General features: G+C 34.7%; 2 protein-coding genes across 2 annotated transcripts in view; both read left to right on the forward strand.

Annotated features, from left to right (window-relative positions):
• The first annotated feature begins 487 nt into the window (after positions 1 to 487).
• nek10 (NIMA-related kinase 10) lies at positions 488 to 26,552 on the forward strand. Its single transcript, XM_051132057.1, has 35 exons — positions 488 to 611; positions 10,177 to 10,266; positions 10,348 to 10,405; positions 10,523 to 10,632; positions 10,712 to 10,810; positions 10,887 to 10,971; positions 11,160 to 11,201; positions 11,284 to 11,362; positions 11,470 to 11,537; positions 12,941 to 13,020; positions 13,105 to 13,191; positions 13,714 to 13,938; positions 14,020 to 14,159; positions 15,965 to 16,026; positions 16,128 to 16,202; positions 16,290 to 16,354; positions 17,752 to 17,854; positions 18,013 to 18,141; positions 18,224 to 18,361; positions 18,640 to 18,685; positions 19,589 to 19,710; positions 19,789 to 19,891; positions 19,965 to 20,040; positions 20,117 to 20,246; positions 20,392 to 20,462; positions 22,070 to 22,268; positions 22,394 to 22,490; positions 22,591 to 22,627; positions 22,834 to 22,865; positions 23,015 to 23,115; positions 23,188 to 23,298; positions 23,723 to 23,825; positions 23,916 to 23,968; positions 25,682 to 25,737; positions 25,832 to 26,552. Exons 2-35 carry the CDS (start codon positions 10,205 to 10,207, stop codon positions 25,878 to 25,880), a joined length of 3,093 nt encoding a protein of 1,030 aa, XP_050988014.1. The 5' UTR covers positions 488 to 611; positions 10,177 to 10,204; the 3' UTR covers positions 25,881 to 26,552.
• znf385d (zinc finger protein 385D) overlaps positions 18,129 to 26,918 on the forward strand; it is a 238,940-nt gene continuing 230,150 nt past the window's right edge. Inside the window, exon 1 of the mRNA XM_051132064.1 lies at positions 18,129 to 18,132. The gene's annotated coding sequence lies outside the window, so the exon portion shown is untranslated. The remainder of the gene's footprint in view (positions 18,133 to 26,918) is intronic.

Below are 26,918 nucleotides of genomic sequence, written 5' to 3' on the forward strand. Positions count from 1 at the left end.
AAGAGGATATCTATTTTTGAACATTTGACTTATTGCACCTAAATGATAACTATCAGGTGGAAATGGGTTTCCGTGTAAACTGTCATTACTATTATTATTATTTTTCCATGTGAGGATATTTTTAAAATTCCAGATTAAGTTTAGTGCACCTTTAGTTGTAGTTTTAATCACATTACTCGGTACTTTAACACTGTCTTTAAACAAAATCATTATAATGAGTGGCAAAGTTACGTTGTTGAGGCACGTCCACATATTTTATAAACAAAGTGCTGTCCATCCAATATCTCGCTTACAAATTCGTGGCTCATGTTTTGATTCCATCTTATAGATGTCAGTAAAATGTACTTAAAATGCATATATAAGTCAAATAACATTTACTTCTTGTAACTCTCACTGACTCCAGATCAGCGGAGAAACAGAAACTCGAGCTCATCCTGGAGCGTTTGTTTGAGTATCGCCATGGTAACCCCAGACGCCTCAACATCGCGTCGTCTGATTGGTTGCTGTGTGTCTTCACATTTCTGATTCGAGCTTGTGTGTGTTGTCTTCTCCAAAATATATGACGACCTTCAAGAATGCGATTCAACTTGGAATTTTCCAGATCCACACAGGTGAGAAAATACATCTTGCACGATATAAAGCCGGTAAAACTTCGTACATACAGTCAATGGCCTCGAAAAAAGTATTACCTCAGTCTGTACGTTACTACGTTTGAAAAAAATATAAACGCCTCTGCCGTTTATTTTAACGGTTTGGTAGCGTAGAGACACTTTTCAAACTGAATATTTAAAAAATAAATACGTTTGTTAGTTTTTGTGTTATAAAATCAGTAGAAACGGTTTTAAAGAGTCCACACGTAGTGAAATGAGCTCCACCTGTGTTAACCTGAGGAGAACTTGAGTTCAAACATCCTCTAAAATCACTAAAACAACAGTTTTAAACAACAGTTCACCCAAAAATGATTTGCTGACACTTACGTCAGTCCAAACGTGCATGTTGTTAACGTTACTTTATTTATTATTTGCATGTCACTTATTTAAAGTTTGATAAAACTTAAAATGAAGGTGAATGTGATGAAATATTTAACTACACTGACCAAAATTATAAACGCAACACTTTTTGCCCCCGTTTTTCATAAGCTGGACTATTTCTCTCAAATATTGTTCACAAATCTGTCTAAATCTGTGTTAGTGAGCACTTCTCCTTTGCCCAGATAATCCATCCACCTCACAGGTGTGGCATATCAATGCTGATTAGACAGTGTGATTATTGCACAGGTGTGCCTTAGGCTGGCCACAATAAAAGGCTACTCTAAAATGTGCAGTTTTACTGTATTACCGTCCAGGGGAGTCTGAAAACCAGTGAGTATCTGGCGTGACCACCAATTGCCTCACGCAGTGCAACACATGTCCTTTGCATCAGGATGTTGATTGTGGCTTGTGGAATGTTGGTCCACTCTTCTTCAATGGCTGTGTGAAGTTGCAGGATATTCGCAGGAACTGGAACACGCTGTCGTATACGTCGATCCAGAGCATCCCAAACATGCTCAATAGGTGACATGTCTGGTGAGTATGCTGGCCTTGCAAGAACTGGGATGTTTTCAGCTTCCAGGAATTGTGTACAGATCCTTGCAACATGGGGATGTGCATTATCATGCTGCAACATGAGGTGATGGTCGTGGATGAATGGCACAACAATGGGCCTCGGGATCTCATCACGATATCAATAAAATGCACCTGTGTTTGTTGTCCATAACATACGCCTGCCCATACCATAACCCCACCGCCACCATGGGCCACTTGATCCACAACGTTGACATCAGCAAACCGCTCACCCACACGACGCCATACACGCTGTCTGCCTTCTGCCCTGTACAGTAAAAACCAGGATTCATCTGTGAAGAGAATGCGAAGTGCCAGACGCCATAGAATGTGAGCATTTGCCTACTCAAGACAGTTACGACGACGAACTGCAGTCAGGTCGAGACCCCGATGAGGACGATGATCATGCAGATGAGCGTCCCTGTGACGGTTTCTGACAGTTTGTGCAGAAATTCTTTGGTTATGCAAACCGATTGTTGCAGCGGCTGTCCGGGTGGTTGGTCTCAGACGATCTTGGAGGTGAAGATGCTGGATGTGGAGGTCCCGGGCTGGTGTGATTACACATGGTCTGCGGTTGTGAGGCCAGTTGGATGTACTGCCAGATTCTCTGAAATGCCTTTGGAGATGACTTATGGTAGAGAAATGAACATTCAATTCATGGGCAACAGCTCTGGTGGACATTCCTGCAGTCAGCATGCCAATTGCATGCTCCCTCAAAACTTGCAACATCTGTGGCGTTGTGCTGTTTGATAAAACTGCACATTTTAGAGTGGTCTTTTATTGTGGCCAGCCTAAGGCACACCTGTGCAATAATCACACTGTCTAATAAGCATCTTGATATGCCACACCTGTGAGGTGGATGGATTATCTCGGCAAAGCAGAAGTGCTCACTAACACAGATTTGTGAACAATATTTGAGAGAAATAGGCCTTTTGTGTACATAGAAAAAGTCTTTGATCTTTGAGTTCAGATCATGAAAAATGGGGGCAAAAACAAAAGTGTTGCGTGTATAATTTTGGTCAGTGTAATAGATCGCCATACTTCCACAGCTGATACATTAATAACTGATTAATTACATTAAGAGTAACAAACATTTTTTGTATAAAAAGTCTACTGAAAGGTTCTGTTTAAATATGCAAATTATGCATGATCTTATTAAATATGCACTAATGTGTATGTATTTCCAGAACAGAAATCTAAACACCAGACAGAAAAAAAGAATGAAAGGAAGAAAGAAAGAAAAAAATAATGCATAAAATACAATAAAAGTGTTTTTTTGGATGTTTTCTTTCTACTTGTCTGAAACATCATGTTATAAAAAGACAAAAAGCACAAAATCTCAAATTTGATCAGTGCACGAAAGCTAAATAATAACACACATATATATATACAATACTCAATATAATATCAAAGCATTTGGTACGACATCCACGGTTCAATACGCGCTTGTGAATTGCAGTTTTTCGGTTTTGCATTTAAATAATTTACTTGTTTTATTTCTCTCGAAATTTTCTGTGTGTGCCCATGATTTCACGTGCTGAGATGAGGAAACGCTTCACCGCTTATATTTGAAAAATCAACACATGCTGAGCATCTTCCATTCAACTTATTTTTACTTCACAGCATCAGTCGAGTGTTTGAAATAACTTACTTTTGTGATCTGATGTGGCTTCTTATCATAGAATGAGGCAGACAATATATTTATACTGTATGTCGATTATGGCTTACAAATATCATCATGAAAATCATTATGAAAATACCCGAGATTATTGCAGACGAGTGTTTATTGTCCTTACATTTCATCATTCGAAACGTTTAACATTATATCTTGTCTTTATTGAGTTACTGCCTTTATCCATATTCGAGAAGGTGGAACGGAACGTAATCGGTGCTACTTCTTTGACGCATGTGTGTATTTTCTGCTCGAGGGCGCCTCTGGCGTCCAGTATGAATGAAACCCATCCTATTTTGCATAAAAATCGGAAAAATAATACCGCTCTCAAAAGAATATTAAACAGACATATAATAATCCATGGTTTTTCCAGTGTACAGAGGTTTACAGAAGTATTTTGTTGTTAATTAGATGCAAAAAAAAAAAAACATTCTGATGTGGCAAGCTATCAGTACCGAACCGAACTGAAAACCGTGGTTAAATACCGAGGTGCGTATTGAACCGTGGACTTACTATATATATATATATATATATATATATATATATATATATATATTTATATAAAAGACAAATAGGACAAAATCTGAAAATTGGCCAGTGCATGAAAGAAAAACAAACAAACAAACAAACAAATAGATAAATAAAAAATAATAAAATAAAATACAAGTGTGTTTTGGATGTTTTCTTTGCACTTGCCTGAAACATGTTATGAAAAGAAAAAATAGCACAAAATCACAAAATAGCTCAAAATTGACCAGTGCATGAAAGCAATAAATAAATAAATAAATAAATAAATAATAAAAATACATACATACGTACGTACATAAAAATAATGCATGAAATACAATCAAAATGTATTCTGGATATTTACTTTCCACTTGTCTGAAACAACAGGTTATGAAAAGACAAATAGCACATAATCTCAAAATTGACCAGTGCATGAAAGCAAAAAAAATAAATAAATAAAAATAAATAAATAATTTAAAAAATATAAATAAATAAATAAAAATGTGTTTTGGATTTTTTCTTTCCACTCATCTGAGACAACTTGTTATGAAAAGACAAATAGGACAAAATCTTAAAATTGACCAGTGCATGAAAGCAAAAAAAAAAAAAAAAGCAAACAAACAAATAAAATAAAATAAAATAAAATACAAGTGTGTTGTAATGAGGGCTCAGATGCAGTCGGATCCATTTGCAAGCTTTTAATGAAGGCAGGGTCACACAGGCAAGGGTCAAACACACCAATAAACAGTAGTAGCAGAGGAGAGACAATAATCAGTACCAGAGTCCAGGCAGAGTATCGGGGTATCAAGCAGTAATCGTAATCCGAGTCCAGGCAGAAGGTCGAGGTATCAAGCAGTAATCGTAAATCCAAGGCAGTCAAAAGGTAAGGGGAAAACGCTCAGAGTTGCAGCCGGGGCTAGACAAAACTTCGCGCCATATTGCCGCGAACCAGGTGCTTAAATAGCGGAGGAAACAAGGAACACCTGTGGTGGAAATCACTGAGGTGCGTGGGTGCAAAGAGTCCGGGTGGGAACGTTAAAACTCCGGGGAAGGTTCCCGCTGATGACGGTCGGAGAGAGCCACAGAGGTCTGACTTATGACAGAGCCCCCCCCCCTGCGAGCGGCTCCTGAAGCGAGCGGCCTGCCGGCGCCGGGGTCTTCCTCGAGGTCTGGGAGCTGGTCTTTCCGGGTGATCCTGGTGGAAAGCAGTGATGAGTGCCGGATCCAGGATGTCCTGGGCATTAACCCATGATCTTTCCTCTGGACCATAGCCCTCCCAGTCGATTAGGTATTGAAGCATACGCCCCCGGCGCCGAGAGTCCAGGATTTCGTGAACCTGGTAGGCCTCTTCACCGTTGAAGATCAGGGGGGGAACCTCAGGTGTCGTGACCTCGTCCTGGTCCCTCTCTCCTCCCGGAGCATCAGCGGGCTTGAGCAAGGAGACATGAAAGGTGGGTGAGATCTTGTACTGAGCAGGTAAATCGAGACGGAATGAAACTGGTGTTATTTGTTTAGTGATTTGAAAAGGACCCACGTACCTCGGATTTAACTTCCTACAGGGTTGCCGCAGGCGGAGGTTCTTGGTGGATAACCAGACCCATTGTCCGGGTTCGTAGATTGGGTTCTGGCGCCGACGGCGGTCGGCCTGTTCGGTGAATCTTCGAACAGCCCGTTGCAAGTGCACATGTGCCTGATCCCAGGTTTCTTCGCTCCGACGAAGCCAATGATCCAGGGTTGGGAGGTTGGTAGGCTCCCCCGACCATGGGAACAGCGGAGGCTGAAACCCGAGCACACACTGGAAGGGTGTCATACCTGTGGCTGGCTTGCGGAGTGAGTTCTGGGCATACTCTGCCCAAAGAAGGTACTGACTCCAGTCCTGTTGATTTCGGTGACAGTATGAGCGGAGAAACCTGGTGAGCTCTTGATTTAATCTTTCCGCCTGTCCATTCGCCTGGGGATGGTAACCGGAGGTTAAGCTGACATTAATGTTCATCTTTTCACAGAAGGCGTTCCACAGGCGAGAGGTAAATTGGGGGCCACGGTCTGAAACAATGTCCTCCGGGATCCCGTAGAAGCGGAATACTTGTTCCATGAGAATTTCTGCGGTGTCCCATGCGGTGGGTAGTTTGGTGAGTGGGATGAGGCGGCAGGCCTTTGAAAAACGGTCAACGATGGTGAGTATAGTGGTGTAGTGATTAGAGGCAGGTAGGTCTGTTATAAAGTCTATTGCGAGGTGTGACCATGGCCTTTGGGGCACAGGAAGTGGATGGAGAAGGCCGGCTGGTCTCTGGTGTGAGGTCTTGGTGATCTGGCAGGTGGGGCAGTGCTGCACGAAATGAATGACGTCGGTGGATACGGTGGGCCACCAGAAGCGGTTACTCACTAACTCGGCAGTTGCGGTGATACCGGGGTGTCCGGAACTGGGACTGTCGTGGACCAGATGGAGCACTTGGGAACGTAGGGACTCTGGTACATATTCCTTGTCTTGAGGACAGTCTGGAGGTGCTGGTTCCAAGGTCTGGGCCTCGGTTATCTCGGCCATAATATCCCAAAGTACAGGAGCCACAATGAGTGGAGGAGGGATGATGTACTCTGGGCTGCTGTTCGGGACGGGAGGATCAAACTGGCGAGATAGGGCATCGGCCTTGCCGTTCTTTGAGCCTGGACGGTATGAGATCCTGAAATTAAAACGAGTGAAAAAGAGTGCCCATCTGGCCTGTCTTGAATTGAGCCTCTTTGCTGATTGGATGTACTCAAGATTCCTATGGTCGGTTAGAATTAGGAACCGGTGTTTGGAGCCCTCGAGCCAGTGTCGCCACTCCTCCAAGGCACACTTCATGGCAAGAAGCTCACGATCTCCCACATCGTAATTTCGTTCAGCGGGGTTCAGTTTGCGTGAGTAGTAAGCACAAGGGAATAATTTGGGTGGACTGCCATGACGTTGTGAAAGAATAGCCCCAATCCCGCTGTTGGATGCATCAACCTCTACGGTGAATTCGAGTTCTGGGTCGGGGTGCCGAAGAATAGGTGCAGTGGTAAAGCGGTTCTTCAAATCTTGGAAGGCTTGCTCACTCTGGGGAGTCCATCGTAGAATGTTCGGGCCCTTGCGTGTCATGGAGGTGAGTGGGGCCGCTACCTGACTGAAATTTCGGATAAACCGTCGATAGAAATTGGCAAATCCGAGGAAGCGTTGTAGGTCCTTGATGGTTTTGGGTCGTGGCCAGTTGAGTACGGAGGTTACCTTCTGATCATCCATAGTCACCCCCTCTGCACTGATGATGTACCCGAGGAATGAGATGCGTGTTTGATGAAACTCACATTTTTGGAGCTTTGCGTAGAGCTGGTGTTGAATGAGGCGCTTCAAGACTGCTCGAACGTGTTGAACATGTGACTGGAAATCCTCAGAGTAAACCAGAATGTCATCGATGTAGACTATGACATGGTGATTCAGCATATCCCGGAAGATGTCGTTGACGAGGGCTTGAAAGATGGAAGGACTATTGGCCAGGCCGAAGGGCATTACCTGGTACTCGTAGTGCCCGGTGGTAGTGGAAAAGGCGGTTTTCCATTCGTCCCCCTGCTTGATACGGATTAAGTTGTAAGCACTCCTTAAATCCAGTTTGGTGAAGAATCGGGCCTTACGAAGCTGTTCCAGGGCAGAAGGTACGAGGGGTAGAGGATAGCGGTACTTAACCGTGATGTCGTTCAACCCCCCGATAGTCTATGCATGGCCGCAGTCCGCCATCTTTCTTTTTAACAAAGAAGAACCCCGCTGAGGCTGGTGAGGTGGATGGTCGGATAAAGCCTTTGGCTAGTTCCTCCTGAATGTAGTTCTTCATGCTTTCAGTCTCGGGCTGTGACAGTGGGAAAATACGACCTTTCGGAGGCGTGGTTCCTGGGAGCAGAACAATGGCACAGTCCGTGGGCCGGTGCGGTGGGAGTTGAGTAGCCCCCTCCTTGCTGAATGCGATTTGCAGGTCGTGGTATGGTGCAGGTAGGTGATCGTGAAGTTCCTTCAGAGTCGTGAGTTCCGATGGTGGTCCAGGAAGGTCCGGGAGACCCCTGATGCAATGCTGGTGACAGTGGGGGGACCATTGAGTTATTTCTCTCTCAGCCCAAGAGATGGTGGGGTTATGGAGTTCAAGCCAGGGCAGACCGAGGATGATTGGGTGCTCAGGTGACTGAATGGTGAAGAACCGCATGGTCTCTTGGTGAAGTGGTCCGATGTGTAGTGTGACATCCTCAGTGACAGATGTTACTCTCCCTGATCCAAGGGGACGGCCATCTAGGGCTGCCACGGCCACCCGAGATCCACATGGAAGAAGAGGAATATCATAGAGTTTAGCATAATTCCCATCGATAAAATTCCCCGCTGCCCCAGAGTCTATGAATGCAGTGGTTCTAAGTTCACGGTTCTTGAAACTGATTTTAACCTGAATGGTTAGGGAATTATTCAAAGGATTTACACTCACCCGTGACGGGGTCTGTGGTGGTCGAACAGGACAGTTGGCCCGGATGTGATTAGGCTGGCCGCAGTACAGGCAGAGGTGGCTGCGGAGCCTCCGGTCGCGTTCTTCCTGAGTAAGGTGGGTGTAACCAATCTGCATGGGTTCAGGATCGGCTGTGCGAGAAGTAGCTGGTTGTGGTGTGTATGGGCGATGTCCGTGACGTGAGCGGATAAGGTTGTCGATTTGGATGGCAAGCTCCATGAATTGTTCCAAAGACTTTCCTTCATCGCGACATGCGAGTTCTGCTTGGAGATCGTCACGGAGACCCCTGCGGTACATCACCTTTAGTGGCTCTGGTGGCCAGCCAGTCTGCGCTGCCAGGGTACGGAACCTCAGAGTGTAGTCAGCGGCCGTGAAAGTGCCTTGTTTCAGGGTTAATATCTCCTCGCCGGGCTCCTTGCCGCCAGCAGAGTGGTCAAATACTTCGCGAAACTGCTGTAAAAACCTCTGGTAGCTGGGGAAGGCCATCTGCCTGCCCTCCCAGAGTGCCGTGGCCCACTCCAGGGCCCGTCCTGTGAGCAGTGAGCAGATCAGTGAGACCTTACTGTCATCGGTCGTGAAACTTTGAGGTTGCTGGCTGATATAAATTGTGCACTGGAGAAGAAAGCCCTTACACTTCCCGGGAGCTCCGTCGAATTTATCAGGAAGTGACAAGCGTGCCTGATTACTCGTGGTGGGTGCAGGTGGAGGCGGGGCCACCGCGGCCACAGATGGTTGACTCAAGGCAGAGATAGATGCAGTCAGAGCCTGAAGTGACTGGACGATCTCCTCAGTGCGTCGATTCAGGTTCTCTAGTTGTTGATGGTGGGAGGCCAGCACTAATCCTTGATGGGACATCTCAGTTGCCAACTGATAGATAGCCGCTGGATCCTGAGGTGGCGAAGTTTTCTGTAATGAGGGCTCAGATGCAGTCGGATCCATTTGCAAGCTTTTAATGAAGGCAGGGTCACACAGGCAAGGGTCAAACACACCAATAAACAGTAGTAGCAGCGGAGAGACAATAATCAGTACCAGAGTCCAGGCAGAGTATCGGGGTATCAAGCAGTAATCGTAATCCGAGTCCAGGCAGAAGGTCGAGGTATCAAGCAGTAATTGTAAATCCAAGGCAGTCAAAAGGTAAGGGGAAAACGCTCAGAGTTGCAGCCGGGGCTAGACAAAACTTCACGCCATATTGCCGCGAACCAGGTGCTTAAATAGCGGAGGAAACAAGGAACACCTGTGGTGGAAATCACTGAGGTGCGTGGGTGCAAAGAGTCCGGGTGGGAACGTTAAAACTCCGGGGAAGGTTCCCGCTGATGACGGTCGGAGAGAGCCACAGAGGTCTGACTTATGACATGTGTTTTGGATGTTTTCTTTCCACTTGTCTGAAACTTGTTATGAAAAGGCAAATAGCATGAAATTACAAAATAGCTTAAAATTGAACAATGCATGAAAGCAAAAAATAAATATATAAATAATAAAAATATATACATACATACAAATAATGCATAAAATATAATAAAAATGTGTTTTGGATGTTTACTTTCCACTTGTCTGAAACAACAGGTTATGAAAAGACAAAAAGCACAAAATCTCAAAATTGACCAGTGCATGAAAGCAAAAAAATAAATAAATGCGTAAATAAATAAAATAAAATATAATAAAATATGAATAAATAAAAAAATACATGCATACATAAAAATAATGCATAAAATACAATAAAAGTGTGTTTTGGATGTTTTCTTTACACTTGTCTCAAACAGCATGTTATGAAAAGACAAATAGCACAAGTGCATGAAAGATAACAAACTAAAAGAAAAGAAAAGAAAAGAAAAGAAAAGAAAAGAAAAGAAAAGAAAATGGTTTTGTCTGTAGTTTCTTGCTTTAAGTATTTGTGATTGATCTGCAGACATGAGAGTAATGAAGAAAGTGTCAACATGCCTCTTCAAGACAGAAAGTCTAGAGGACCAAACAGACCAAATCCCAAACCTAAAGACAAGTAAGTCATCACAGAAACTGTTACTGTACTATTACTTTTAGTTTCTGTGCTAATGTTAATAATGTCTTTTTGTATTTTTAGGGAGCTTCTTGATCTCAAGAGACTTTTGTCACTGATCACAGCTCCAGTGTCCAAACAGGTACAATTTTAATTTGCAATTATATTCCTAGTTAAATTCTGAATTGTCCCTAAGCCTTCTGTGGGTTTAGTTTCTCAATAGTTAACGTAGTTGATTCATCTCTGCTCACCATCTCAGGTTTCATCTTTGAATCAATCCAAGGGACGGAAGCCTCAGAACTCCTCAAATGTTCCTGATCACCGGAAAATCAGCACAAACAGCGAAGCATCAGAGCTGGATAACTTTAGGTGCTCAGCGTCCCATATTATCTGCTAATTTTGCTCATATTCTGTTGCTTTTTGTAACCAGCGTTCATGTCATTTACAGTGTGACCTACAGAAATCAGAGGTGTTTTAGTGACCAGCCACATCACAGACTCTTCCTGGACATCTTCACTGCCTTGATCAATAACAGACTCGGTTGTAGGTGTGTATTTATGAGCATGATGCTGATGATGTATGCTAGTTATAGATCACTATAGACTAGTCTTATTTGTTTTCAGCATCTGGCTAGAAAATTCATCCTCAGACAACATCCTAAGAGTTTTAAACTGCTTGAGATTGTTGATCAGGGATCCTCTTCACCAGGTGAGATCCAAAATCTTGGTTTATTACCATAAAAAAAGTCCCTAAAAATACAAAGTATTACTTTTATGTTATATTATATGAGCTTATAATATAGCTAGTGCTATTTTACACCCTGTTGGAAATATTGACTCCGAAACACCGTCTTTTCATCTGCTGTACTGCATATATTGTTTTGTTTCCTCTTGTAGAAAATCTTCTTTGAACTTCGAGGTGCTGGGCAGCTCGCTGAGGTAAAGATTTACACGGTGTTTACATGCTGAAAATGCACAGCAGCTTGTTGATATTTATTGTTTCTCACTGGGTGTTTTTCAGCACATGGAGTCGGTTGCAACCGTGTATCTGGAGTGCAGAGAACAGACGCTGGAAATCGAGCAGCTGGTTGCAATGACATGTGAGACAAACATGTTGCATTATGTTACACAGTATGTACAGATTGGTAAATGAGATACAAGAAGATAATGTATTTGCTGTGCTTGTTCCCCATCATTTGCTCTGCAGATATGTTTCAGAAGTTGTCTTCTGTTGAGGAACAAAGACAGTGGATTATTAATTGTGGTGCACATAAGGTATGTGTTTTATTCTTGTAAACAAGAATGTAATGTAGCTTTACAATCAAAATTCTGTTCAAACAGCAGATTGTAGTGTTTTGTGTATTGGAGCTGCGTGTTTATATATATATATATTGAAATAAAATGAATGTTAACTTTATATATTATATATTATATGTTTATGTATTGTATAAGAACTTTTTTTTTTCAGCTACATTTTAGAACATCATAGAACATTTTTCACTGAACATTTTTCATTTAGTTTAACTTAATCTACTAAAATAACCAAAACTAAAATAAAAATGAATAAAAGCTAAATAGACATTTTAAAATAATAATAATAATAATAAAAATAGTAATAATACATATACTACTACTACAAACAAATAATAATAATAATGACAAAAACACATAACAAAAACTGTAACTGAAGATACAATTAAATTAAAATGGAAAATATAATAATAAAATTTGTTTCAAATATTAATAAAAAATATAATTGTATGCCAAATACTAAATTTACACTTATACTATATAGACATATCAAAATAATAATAATGGTAGCAGTAGTAGTAGTAATAATAATAATAATACTAGTAGTAATAATAATAATTAAAAAAAGGAAAAAAAAAAATAAAAACTGTAACTAAAAATAACATTTTAAATAAAGTTAGTTCAAAATATTAAATATATAAATGTATGCCAAATACTACATTTTCACTGATAATATATATACATATTAAAATAATAATAATAGTAATAATAATAATAATTAAAAAAAATTAAAAACATAATAAAAATTACAAACACTTTAACAAAAAATTAAATTAAAATGGAAAATATAAAAATAAAATTAGATAAAAATATTAAATATATAATTGTATGTCAAATACTACATTTACACTGATACTATATAGACTTATTAAAATAATAATAATAATAATAAATACACATAATAAAATTGCAAAAACCTTAACTAGAACTAAAAATAAAATGGAAAATATAAAATAAAATTAGTTAAAAATATTAAATATTTAATTGTATGCCAAATACTAAATTTACACTAATACTAAATAGACATATTAAAATAATAATAATAATAGTAGTAGTAGTAGTAGTAATAATAATAATAATAATAATTAAACAAATGAAAAAAACATAATAAAAATGCATAAAACTTTAACTAAAAATAAAATTAAAATGGAAAATTTTTAAATAAAATTAGTTAAAAATATTAAATATATGACTATATGCCAAGTTCTAAATTTACACTGATTCTATATTTTAAAATATACTTTTTAAAAGTATAAAAATAAAATAATTTTATTATCTAATTCAAATTAATTAACAAAAACTATAATATTATATCAAATATACTATAATTACACTGATTTACAATAAATAATTTTTCTTTTGCACAGACCCTCGTGAAGCTGCTTTCTACACGGGACAGTAGTGTGGTATTAGGATCTCTCCTGGCTCTCACCACACTAGCTGAAAGGTACTTTTATATCATGAGTAATATATATCTATAGCAATCACATTAGCACGTTGGGTCTAATCAATAATCCCACTTCTCATTTAGTCAAGAATGCAAAGAGAAGATCGGAGAGCTGTCTGTTGTGGAGCATCTTCTGGTTGTATTACAAGAATATGACATGTTTTCGAAAAGGTATTTGTTTGACAGCTTATGGTCTTTTTATTTCTATTGATTTACTTTGCAGTCATGATGAATGATGTTTTGAATTTTGAATTTTTTGAATTTTTAAATTTTTTAAATTTAAATTTTTTTTTTTTTAAAATTTTTTACATTTAAATTTTTTACGTTTTTTAATGTTAAAATTTTAAAATTTTAAAATGTTTAAACTTTTAAACTTTTACATTTTTAAATTGTTACATTTTTACATTTTAATTGCATGAGCATTCTTGCATTGTATTTGTGACTGTTGCTACTATTATTAACTTTAATTTTGCAGTGTAGTTTCCTAATGTTATTTGCAAAATTTGATCATAATATACTTAATAATATAATATAAAATAATATACTTTATGTTATATATTTTTTGAAATACGTCATCAAACCAGTTAGTTGAGGCTGTTCAGAAAACATATTGGCACAGACATGACACTTCACCTTTAAATCGTAATTGATTTGGATATTATTTCTCATATTATGTACATAATCTGCTCTCAGGTTGAGCGCAGAGCTGCTGAGGTTGCTGTGCTCAGTGCAGTGCGTCAGGGATCAGGTACGTCAGTGTGATGGGGTGCCGGTGCTGCTCAGTCTCCTGCACTCGGAGCACGTGAAGCTGCTGTGGAGCGCAGTCTGGGTTCTCGTGCAGCTGTGTCAGGATCCCGACACCAGCGCTGAGATCCGGGCGTGGGGAGGTGTGCAACAGCTGCTGCGCATCTTACACGGGTGAGTGTCTTACTGCCATCAGGTAATGTTAGTTTCGAGAGCTTTAATGTATTTTAAGTCATGCAAATCTTTCACTTCCAGAGAACGTGTGTACGTGTCCGATCGCTCCACCATAGAAACGCTTTCCAGCGCCAACGCAGCAGGCAGGATACACAGACAGCACGTGTCGGCAGAGGTGAGCCCTCAAGAGACGGCGGAGAACACCATCAATCTGCAGGCAGGTGAGGATGCACAGGAAAATACAGGAACTCATTATTATAGTGGTGCTTATGATAATGAAAAAATAAAATAATAGATCATAGGCTTTATAAAAAGTTATAAAATATAAGATATCCTGTAAGATATCCATATTTAGATGCACAGTTTGCATCTATTGATGTAAAGCATCTTCACTCTGATGCCTATAATGACAAGTGCATGCATGAGTTAAGCAACTATGTTGTCTATCAAGACCTGACATCAAAATGGAACACCTAAAACTAAAAAAATATGTGTATTTTTTGGCAGTGTTTTCTTATTTTATTTTTCAAAGCTTTCAAAAATGTAAATACTTATTGTGACATTTGTTTATTTAATTATTTATTTATTTGATATATGGTATCTAAAAGTCTGAGACAACTAGAAAAATGCTTTTAATTTTATATTTTTCTCATTTAATACAAATATTTCCTTTGCAGATTAGCAATTAATAAAAAAAGAATTAATTAGCATCAACCATGTCATACTATGCAAGAACTAAAAAATATATATATTTTTGCATGCATTTTCTTATTTTCTTTTTCAATTTTTTTTAAAGATAAATACTTACTATGACATTTATTTATTTATTTATGTATTTATTTATTTGATATATTGTATTTAAAAGTCTAAGACAACTAGAAAAATGCTTTTATTTTATATTTATATCATTTAATACAAATATTTCTTTTGCAAATTAACAATTAATAAAATTGTTATTAAGAAATAGCAATTAATAAAAAAAGAATTAATTTTCATCGACTATGTCATACTTTGCCAAAATAAATTAAAAAATAAATTGGCAATATTTTGTATTTTCTTTTTCAATTTTTTTTTAAAGATAAATACTTACTGTGACATGTATTTTTTATTTATTTATTTATTTATATTCATTTATTTATTTGATATATGGTATATAAAAGTCTAAGAAAACTACAAAATTGCTTTTTATTTTATATTTTTCTCAGTTAATACAAATATTTCGTTTGCAAATGTTAATTTGCAAAGTTTATTAACATCAACTATGTCATACTATGCCAAAACTAAAAAAATATATATTTTTGGCAATATTTTCATATTTTCATTTTCAAAACTTATTTTAAAGGTAAATGCTTACCGTGACATTTATTTATTAATTAATTAATTTATTTATTTTCATTTATTTTAGATATGGTATTTAAAAGTCTAAGACAACAACAAAAATGCTTTTTATTTGATATTTTTCTCATTTAATACAAATATAAAAAAATTAATTATCATTAACATGTCATCTACCAAAACCAGATTTCAAATATGGGAAGACGTGAAACATTTTTTGTTTTTCGTTGCAATATTTTCTTATGTTCATTTTTTTTTTTAAGGTAACACTTTTTTAAAGGTAAATACTCCTCTGTAAATAATAATATATTATAATATATTATTTTTATTATTAATAAAAATAATAATCTTATTTTATTTTTGCAAAATTTTTTGGAGGTTTTTTTTTTGAGATATTATTTTTTACTCTTAAATTTATTTATTGGTGAGTTTATTTGTATTTTTTAATCGATTTGTGATTTATGTGTTTTTTTGTGATATACATTTATTATTTATATGCATTAGTATGAATAACTGTAAGTTGCATGTATATTGAGGTACATTAGAGATTTTTTTGTGAGATTCACTCAAAAGCACAAATATGGCTGTGTTTGGGATAACTTTTCCACAGTAGTATACATTCACCATTGTCTTGCATTCTGGAAATAAAGTCACAATTAAAGAAAGCAGTAACTCCTGTCCCTGTTCCCAGCATGCTGTGCAGCGATCACTGAGCTTGTTTTGGACGACACAACAGCACATAATGTGGTTCAGGTAGTTGTTTCTTTTTGGCTCATTCTTCTCTCTTAAATCAAAAGCATCAGTTTGCATTCATCTTATATTTATATAGTCGACATGCTTTGATTCTGTTTTAGGAGAACGGTGTGTACATAATTGGCAAATTGATTTTGCCACAAAACTTTAAAGATCCTCAGGCAAAATCTCTACAGGTACGTAAAATGTGATTTACAGTCTCAAGTAGGTTTCATATGAAATATACTGTATTTATCACATAATAATTCAACTATTTTCTGAAGTGTTATGCTTTCAGGGCCCTACGATTCCTTTTTAGTATGGAACGCAATAGACATCACTTTAAAAGGTATTTTTTTTATTGTATTTATTTTATAGAAACATTAAATTCACTTTTTCATTTAGAAAAATACACTACTTTTCATTAATTATTTCTGTATTTTTTTATTTATTTGTTTGTTTATTTCTTTAATTTAATTTAATATTATTTTATTTTATTGTTTTGAAATTATTTTGGTGCTACATTTTTTTATTTATTTTATTTTTTGTATCTAAATTAAATTGTGTTTGTGCTAATTATTTGTTTAATCCTGACTGTTCTATCCTTTTATTTTCTTTTATCCAAATTAAATTATGTTGGTGCTAATTGTATTTTTTATTTATTTCTTGTTTATTTCTTGAATTTATTTTAATATTATTTTATTATTTTGAAATTATTACATTTTTTTTTTATTTTATTTTATATTTTTATCTAAATTAAATTATGTTGGTGCTGATTGTTTGTTTGCTCCAGACTGTTTTCTCTATTTATTTTATTTTATTTATTTATTTATTTTTTGTATCTAAATTAAATCATGTTGGTGCTAATTGTTTGTTTGATCCTGACTGTTCTATCCTTTTCTTTTTTTTTTTCTTTTCTTTTCTTTTCTTTTCTTTTCTTTTCTTTTCTTTTCTTTTCTTTTCTTTTCTTTCCTTTCCTTTTCTTTTCTTTTATCCAAATTAAATTATGTTGGTGCTAATTGTATTTTTTAGTTATTTCTTGTTTATTTCTTGAATTTAATTTAATATTATTTTATTTTATTATTTTGAAATTATTTTTTTTTTTTTTTTTTTTTATTATTTATTTTATTTTTTGTATCTAAATTAAATTATGTTGGTGCCGATTGTTTGTTTGCTCCAGACTGTTTGCTCCATTTATTCATTTATTTATTTATTTATTTTTTATCTAAATTAAATTATGTTGGTGCTAATTGTTTGTTCCAGACTGTTTTTTCAGCTTATTTTATTTTATTTTATTTCATTTTATTTTATTTTATTATCTAAATTAATTTATGTTGGTGCTAATTGTTTGTTTGTTCCAGACTGTTTTCTCCATTTATTTGTTTATTTATTTATGTTATTTTTTGTATCTAAATTAAATTATGTTGGTGCTAATTGTTTGTTTGTTCCAGACTGTTTGCTCCATTTATTTATTGTATCTAAATTAAAGTATGTTGGTGCTATTTGAGTTTGTTACAGACTGTTTTCCCCATTTATTATTATTTTTTTTATTTTTTTTTTTTAATCTAAATTAAATGATGTTGGTGCTAATTGTTGTTGTTTGTTCCAAACTGTTTTCTTAATTTTTTATTTCTGTATTTTATTTATATTATCTAGGTTATTTATTTATTTATTTTAGAAATTATCACAGATTTTTTTTTTTTTCTAAATGAAATGATGTTGGTGCAAATAATTTGTTTGTTTCAGACTCTTTTCTCCAGAATTGTTTGAGATGTTTATTGATGTTGGGCACTATGTAAGAGACATTACTGCATATGAGCCACTGCAGGAGAAGATCGCCCTCTTATCGGTAAGATACTAAAGATCTTTCTTGTCTTCATGAGCGAATTGCACTGACCCTGCTTCTTCTCCGACGTTAAATTGAATCTTATGCACTAAACTAGTTAAAGAGAAAGGTCAAAGCTCTCTCTAACATTTTCTCTCTGGCCTGTTAACATTTATTCGTAGGAGGAGGAACTGGATGTTCTCAGGGAAAGTATAGAGACGGTGAACCAAAACCGACCTCCTTTGAGAGTGATCAATGGTTATGCGGTTTTGGACCATCTGGGCAGCGGTGCCTTTGGCAGCGTCTTTAAGGTAACCATTTTTGCTGTTGTGCTGTTGTGTTGGTTAATAGCTATGTTGAGCCATTCACAGTTGTTTTCACTCCCACTCAAAGGTGCGTAAACAGAGCGGACAGAACATTCTAGCACTGAAGGAGGTGAACTTTCACAATCCGGCATTTGGCAAGGACAAGCGATCCAGAGACAGCAGTGTGGAGAAGATTGTGTCTGAGCTGACCATCATTAAAGAGCAGGTGAGTGTATGGAGACTCACAGAAGGAGCTCAGACAGCCCTCTAGTGGTCAAAGTCATGAAAGACACAATAAAATAAAAATAAAAATCATTTTTTTAAATTATGACGTTCATTACTGCATTTTTTCACAATTTAAATGTGTTTAGTAAATTAATGTCACAACTAAAAAAAATAATAAATTCATTTTAAATTATTTCTGTCATTTTAATTAAGCAAAAAGTAATTTTTTTTTATTTTTAAAACCCTGAAAGCTCTTTTATAATTCTTCATTTCTTTCAGATGTCTCATCCAAACATTGTAAAATACTTCAAAACATTTCTAGAAGGTATGTACACTTCTGTTTATATACAAAGAGTATTATATTTAATATTTATATTTAATGATATGCATATAATGAATATTTACACAACCAGTCAAACATTTTTGAACAGTAAGATTTTTAATGTTTTTTAAGGAAGTGTCTTCTGCTCACCAAGCCTGTATTTATTTGATTTAGAGTACAGAAAAAACAGTAAAATTTTGAAATATTTTTACTATTTAAAATAACTCTTTTCTATTTGAATATATTTTAAAATGTAATTTATTCCTGCGATTTCAAAGCTGAATTTTCAGCATCATTCAGAAATCATTCTAATATGCTGATTTGCTGCTCAAGAAACGCTTCTGATTATTATTATTATTATCAATATTTAAAACAGTTTGAAATGATAGAAGTTAATACTTTTATTTAGCAAGGATGCTTTAAATTGATAAAAAGTGATGATGTAGACATTTATAATGTTATGAAATATTTCTATTTCACATAAATGCTGTTCTTCTGAACTTTCTATTCATCAAAGAAACCTGAAAAAATTCTATGCAGCTGTTTTTGATATAATAATAATAATAATAATAATAATAATATATATATATATATATATATATATGTGTGTATTTTTTTTAGCAGCAAATCAGAATATTTGAATGATTTCTAAAGGATCATGTGACTGGAGTAATGATGCTAAAAATTCAGCTTTGAAATCATGGGAATAAATACATTTTAAAATATATTCAAATAGAAAACAGTTATTTTAAATAGTAAAAATATTTCACAATTTTTGCTGTACTTTGGATCAAATAAATGCAGCCTTGTTGAGCAGAAAAGTCTTCTAAACACCGTACTGTTCAAAAACTTTTGACTGGTAGTGTAAGTTGTATAACTATAACTATAATTTTTTTTTTTTCTCAGCTGATAAGCTGTATATCGTGATGGAGCTCATAGAAGGAGCTCCTCTGGCTGAACATTTCAGCTCTCTCAAAGAAAAACGGCAGACGTTCACCGAGGAGAGAGTCTGGAACATTTTCATACAGGTGAGGAGCTTGACACTTACACAGAACAATGAAAATGTGACATAAAAGTGAAATAAGTTCATATTGAAACCTCCACAGATCTGTCTGGCTTTGAGATACTTACACAAGGAGAAACGGATCATCCACCGAGATCTCACACCTAACAATATCATGCTCGGAGAGAGAGATAAAGTCACTATTAGTGAGTTGATTTCACCTTTTATCTGTCTAGAGCATCATACGAATATATAATAACCAATCTAATATTTTTCCAGCTGATTTTGGTCTAGCAAAACAGAAACAGGAGAACAGTAAGCTGACGTCTGTGGTTGGGACTATACTGTATTGCTGGTGTGTACTGAAATTTTGCAATTCTCAAATACAACCAGGTGAACATTTGTTTGAGTTTGAGTTTTTTATGTGTTAGTCCAGAGATCGTGAAGAACGAGCCGTACGGTGAGAAAGCAGACGTTTGGGCCGCGGGCTGCATCCTCTATCAAATGGTCACCCTCACACCCCCGTTTTACAGCGCAAACATGCTCTCCCTCGCGACAAAGGTGACGGTTTTAACATATAAAGAAGAAATCCAATGCACTGTGTTGGAAAAGAAACATTCTGATATTTTATTCATATAAAGCATGCATTTTTAATGCTTGTCAGATTGTTCTGATCTGATCTTGCTCATGTTCTTCATGTGGTTAGATTGTGGAAGCGGTTTATGAGCCAGTAGAAGACAAAACCTTATCTGAGAGAGTGACTGACATGATTAAATGGTATGATTTTCTGTGAAGTTGCTGCTTTCATGTATCAATTCTCTTATGCTCACCAAGGCTGTATAATGTACAGCTGAGATCAAAAGTGTACATCCCCCTTTCAGAATCTGCAAAATGTTAATTATTTTGCAGAGGGATCATAAATTGATCAACTATTATTTTCTCTTGTGGACTATAAATTTAAATCTTATTCAGGTCAGTACTAAATAAACAATAACATGCATTTTGCATGATCCTTCTTATTTTGGTAAAATAATGAACGTTATAAAATTTGAAAGGGGCATGTTAACCTTTGACCTCAACTGTATCCTGATATATACTGCTAAACTGAACATTGACTGGATGTTTTGAACAGATTTACTATTAAACTGTCACCATCTGAACTGCAGTGCTCAAACTGTTTAAAATATACTGTAGTGAATTAAGCTACAAATTCGATCATAATTCACAATTTTTCCATGTTACATGTATTTTGAGGTGCAGCTCGTCATATTAATGAAGTGTTTTCATTAGTTAGCAGTACACCGGCTACCTCACCTGAATATGTTCATAGAAAATGTTGATATTTTATTTGTAAACATCATATTTTTTCGCTTAATTCCGTTAATGTCAAACAAAACTAGCGAGCTAAGCAAGTAAAGTACTGAGAGTGTTGTGTAAACATGGCTGAAGACGCGAAAAGAGAAACAGGCAAACTGAAATCTGAAATGATGGTTCGTGAATCATTTTTCAGATCGGGACTTCACAGCGCGAAGCATTTGATTTAGATCAGAATTTCGGAGTGGGTTCGCGAATCATTTGATTCACATTGGGACTTTGGAGCGCCGATCGCAAATCTTTTGATTCAGACTAGAACTTCGAAACTTGGATTGCAAATCTTTTAATTCAGATCGAAACTTCAGAGCGCGGATCGCAAATCATTTAATTCAGTTCTGGACTTTGGTGCGGGTTTGTGAATAATTTGATTCATTCTGGACTTCGGAGTGGGCTTGGTTTTTTCTGATTTTTTTATTAAACAGTATAAAACATCAAACCTTTAAGTCAGTACAGTTATAAAAACAAAAAGAAAAAACAAAGAAAGAAATTATACACAAATATAAAGCCCTTAAGCCATTTATTTGATCAAAAAATACAGTAAAATCAGTAATATTGTGAAATATTATTACAATTTTAAATGTGTTTTCTCTTTGAATATATTGTGAAATGTATTTCACAGCATCACTACTCCAGATTTCAGAAATCATTTTAATATACTGATTTTGAGCTTGATTATTATTATTTATTATTGTTTTTTATTATCAGTGTTACAAACTTTTAATAATATTTCACAATATTATTCTTTTTACTGTATTTTGGTTTAAATAAATGCAACTTGGTGATAATGACAAGAAAATTATGTGCATTAGGTCTGTAATTGATGCATTTAATGTATTTTATTCTTCCCTTGCTGTCACTGAGAATTATGGGAAAAGCCGTCCAGTTGCTTCCTTTAATTTTCTGGCAAGCATTATAGCTATTCATCATCGAACGTACACTGAATTTAATTTTTAGATTGGTTTCTTAGAGGTAGAACCTTTATGGAGCACATTTTCTTTGTCTTGTAATAGGTGCTTGACTCCAAACGCAGACGTGCGTCCTGACATCATCGAGGTCAGTTCCAGAATTTCAGATATAATGATGAAGTTTGTGGACAGTCTCTGTGCATCCTATAATTCACTGGAGAGAAGGGCCGAGCGAGACAGGAAGAGAGCGCAGAAGTACTTCCTGGAGAGTAACAGGACCAGGATGTGCAGCCCACTGCAACAGGTTAGATCAGAAAACTACTGCACAGTTCTTCATTATTATGAACTGTTCGGTTAATAAATAAACCTGGGTTTGTGATTTGAAAGAGACACAGCCTGAATATTTAGTGTATTTTGTTTTCAATTCAGAGCATCTGCCTCAAAGATCAAGCTGGATCACAGAATCAGAGTTTGGAAACTTCTGCATCTGTTTCAGCAAGTGGAGCAGAACAAAAACAAAGCCAAGGTGACAGAGTTTACCACTAATACACTCTACAAAAGCATTTAAATGCAAATGAGCAATTAAATATGCTTTGTTTTGTTTTTTCCTTTCTTAAAATGTGTAGAAATGTCTGGGAACGTCAGTGTGAAATGTTCTGATGAGTAAGTTTATACTCTTTCTGTCTTTTTTTTAAACGCAATATTAATTAAATGTTTTTATTTTGTATTCAAATTTTTATTTTATATTCAAATTTTTATTTATTTTATTATTTTATTATTTTATTTTATTGTTATTATTATTATCATTATTTTTTTAAATGTGTTCCCATGTAAAAGCAGTAAAAGTCTTTCTGTTTTGCATTTGGCAGTGGGGACTGTCAAAAAGCAAAAGCACGACCAGGTAAAAAGTCTCTGTTTTCCAAATTGCTCTGTAAATTTTATTTAGACTCATTTGTGTAGTTTTGGTTCGTACACTAAAGGTAAAAAGCACCTGGAAATATTAGGTAATTTCTTTCACTTGTTTCACTTGTGTTTCTCCCATGTTTACAGCATCGGCAGGAATTTGTTTATCTCAGAGAAAAGTTCGACAAATTGATGATCCCAACCAAAGGCTTCTTGAACTTCTGCATAAGATTATATTCATAACTCAGGTACCTAAGAGCCTGTTTTCAGGCATTTTCCAGAATGTTTCAGTCTCGTTTATTTATGTTTTCTGTTTTTAGCTTCCACCAGCTCCTCAAAACAGCTTCAAGCAGCGGGCAGTCGAACGTTTCAAGAAACCGCTGTTTACATACGGAAGTGATCCGTACAATCTGAAAGTGGAGCTCAATAAGGTACTCAATCATTTTAATGCAAAAACAATTTTTGTTAGTCATCATGTACTGGCATGGAAACAGCATCATGCAAAAGCAGTTGCTTCAGTAACAGTACCAATTCTTAGATTTTGCTCATATAAATATCAGAATCTACAGTATGAGCTCTGTATTCTCACTTTGTCATAATAAATGAGCCATAAAACCCTGATGTATCAAATATTATTAATATTTTTATTTTATGTTCTGATATTTTAAAATGTTATCTAAAGGTTCATTACAAAAAATCTATTATTTCATATGTAGGCTTTACAGGGTTAATTTGGAAAAGGTGCAACAACTCCATCTTGTGGCTGTTATAGTAAACGTCAGTGGAAAATGAATTCATTTCATTGTGCTTTGAACTGAAAAATGCTTTTCAGAGCCTTGATTTCAAACCTTTCAGGTTCTTCAAGGAAGTCAGGAGCTGGTGGAGATGTCTTCAGCCAGCAGAGAGTGGTGGTCCATGATCCAGTCTCTGAGTTCAGACCCATCCGCTGCGGAAAACCGTGGAAGTGTAACTCTAAACTACTTTTTTATCCATGGTTTAATTTTAAAGCATTACAAACACCACTGAGCTTGTATTATTGATTCTGTAGGGGAATCAGGTTACTCCAGTCTTCAAGACGGACTTACCTATGAAGACATTCAGGTGGGATTTTAAAACATTTTTGTTAGTGTGAAAGCATGAATTAATACCAATTTTTGTTTTTGTAAACAACCAGCATGAGTGATTAATCATAACCACTGATGACCATTACTGACATTTGTACTGCTGTTTTCCCTCTAAAATGATGTGACTTACTGGAGGATGATGTCACTGAACTGACTTTTGTTAGTTGAAAGAAATTAAAAAGACTAACAAGATGGAAAGTGATATTTATCACCCATGAAAAACTGATTATACAAAAACCAAACGCTTTGATTGCAGAAAGATCAAAAAAATGATCCTCCGTCCTGGAGGACGATGTCATTAAAGATCTTGATAGTTAAACGAAATTAAAATTACAGGGAATAATTTATCTTTTATAAGATTATTTAATTGATCTGCTACTTCTGTTCACTAAATTTAGTATACATAAATGCAAATATAGGGGAAATAATTTTTCGTTTTTAATGTTAAAGACAGAAGTTCAACAATACCTAAAAACTGTTTTGTTTTTAACCTTTTAAAATTAAAAAAAATTACAGAAAGCTGTAATATGTTACTATTTGTAAACATTTAATGTTTTTATTTTACTTTATTTCTGCCTTTTGATTTTCTTTTATTATATATATATATATATTTTTTTTTTAATTTTCATTTATTTATTTTTTGCTAAACCTAATGTAGTTCTTGACCTCATTTGAAATTCTTTAAAATCAATTGAATAAAAATATATATGTATAAAATAAAAGAAAAAAAAAAAAAGACTAACAGGATTGCAAAAGTTGATTTTATGTTTTTGTCAGTTTAATGTTTGCATTTAACCTTATTTCTGCCTTTTGATATTCTTTTATTTTTTTTGTATTATATATATATATATATATATATACACACATATAATTTATAACATATATATATTATTTATTAATTTTTTTTGGCTTATCCTAATGACTTTTTTTTGTAATTCTTTAAAATCAATTGAATAAAAATATTTATGTATAAAATAAAAATAAAATAAAAAAAAGACTAACAGTATTGCAAAAGTTGATTTTAAATTTTTAACCTTTTAAAATTAAAAAAAAAATTAAGATGTTAGAAAGCTGTGATATGTTACTACTTGTAACCATTTAATGTTTTTATTTTACTGTATTTCTGCCCTTTGATTTTTTTTTTATTATTGTATTAAAAGAAAAATATATATATATATAATTTATTACATATATATATATATATATAATTTATTTAATTTTTATTTGTTTATTTTTTTGCTTATCCTAATGTAGTCCTTGACTTTTTTTTTTTATAATTCTTTAAAATCAATCAAATAAAAATATATATGCATTAAATAAAGAAAAAAAGGACTAACAGGATTGCAAACGTTGATTATCAATTAAAGTAATATGCACAAAAAACATTAAAATATGTAAACATTTTGATTATAGAAAGACAAAATTATGAAAATTATGAAGATCTGGAATAATTATAAATAAATTGTCAATTTTTCATCCTAAAAATTAGTGCAGCACAGACAAAAATGAACATCCACTCAAACCAAAGTAGTGAAATCAGTTCAGATTCACCCCCGTGTTCACTTAATGCCAACTAATGTGATTTCCATCTTTAAAAGTTGTGAATTTAATATTTATTCCAGTATGTTAACAATGATCCAGCTGTGAGTTTTATTTCAACTCTCAGTCTGAAGCTTGTGTGATGTTTCAGAGTATGGTGGAGGATGTGCTGGAGGAAAACGGATATTACAGTGCATCTCTGGGCAGGTAAATGTGGACTGAAGCTGTTTTCTTTTGGATTTCCTGTCTGGTCATTGACTGACTGTCTGTCTGTCTGTCTGTCTGTCTGTGTGAACGGCAGAAATGAAGCAGATTCAGGAGCAGGAACCAGACGAACTCAAACCCCGTGACCCGCAGTGGCGTTTATGTCTGTCTGACAGCAGCCTCTCAGGTCAAGCTGACAATAATCACATTATGAATCATAAGCTGATTATGTGTGTCTGAAGAACACATGCTGAAATTTGAAATATATTAGCACAATATTAGATTGCAATAATAGTCAATGGACGCACATAGACCGTTTACCTCATTTGAATCTGTGCACTTTATTGAGTGTGATTTTCCTGTGTGTTTTTAGACAGATTCACACTAAACAGACGTTTGAATTAAATAGAGTTTCAATATAAAACAGTACTAACTAAATGAATTTATTGCTTCCACCTGTGTTAAAATAGATGGAAGTAGATTTAACAAATCTCAGAGCATTTATATGTGATGTGTGTGTACTTATGTGTGTGTATAAGCCTTTATAATAACATCGTTTGCCTTTCTATATTTCATACATGTTCAGTGGCACATAGAAAATGAGTGATTTTCTCTTCAATTCTGCAAATAATTTAAAACAAACATATAAAAAATATTTATAAAATTGAGAGAAATATTTAATATTCTGCAGAATCTGATATTTCTAGGACACTGATCAAATGTAAAACTATAAAATTTGTCATTAAAATATATGTTTTTTTGGAAACACTTTACATTAATGTGTCATTTATAACATTGTTTAATGCATTATACAACAATGAGCATGGTATGATTTATTTATATGACATAATTTATTTATTAATCTTAGACAATATATACATTTATAAAATGGCATCTATAAATCTTTGTTAATAATAGTTCATTAAAATACATTCAATACAAAATAATAATATATAAAAATACAGTACATGTTCATTGTTAGTTTATTGATTTGTGATTAAAAATACACAACGTTTGATTTAAATGTATTAAATGTGGAAATTAAGATTAATAAATGCTGTAAAAGTATTGTTTAATATTAGTTCATGGTAACTAATTTAGTAAGTAAAGATAACAAATGAAACATTGTTTTTATTTTATTGTATTTTATTATTTTATTGTATTTTAATTTATTTTAGACCTAT

The sequence above is a fragment of the Labeo rohita genome, chromosome 16 (genome assembly GCF_022985175.1).
Source record: "Labeo rohita strain BAU-BD-2019 chromosome 16, IGBB_LRoh.1.0, whole genome shotgun sequence".
Lineage (NCBI taxonomy): Eukaryota > Metazoa > Chordata > Actinopteri > Cypriniformes > Cyprinidae > Labeo > Labeo rohita.

What these genes read in the sequence shown, in the direction of transcription:
- nek10 (XM_051132057.1), top strand. Translation starts at nt 10,205, where the DNA reads ATGCCTCTTCAAGACAGAAAGTCTAGAGGACCAAACAGACCAAATCCC. An exon ending in AGAAGATCGCCCTCTTATCG is followed by an intron (nt 17,855 to 18,012) that starts GTAAGATACTAA and finishes ATTTATTCGTAG; the next exon opens with GAGGAGGAACTGGATGTTCT. An exon ending in AGATTATATTCATAACTCAG is followed by an intron (nt 23,116 to 23,187) that starts GTACCTAAGAGC and finishes TTCTGTTTTTAG; the next exon opens with CTTCCACCAGCTCCTCAAAA.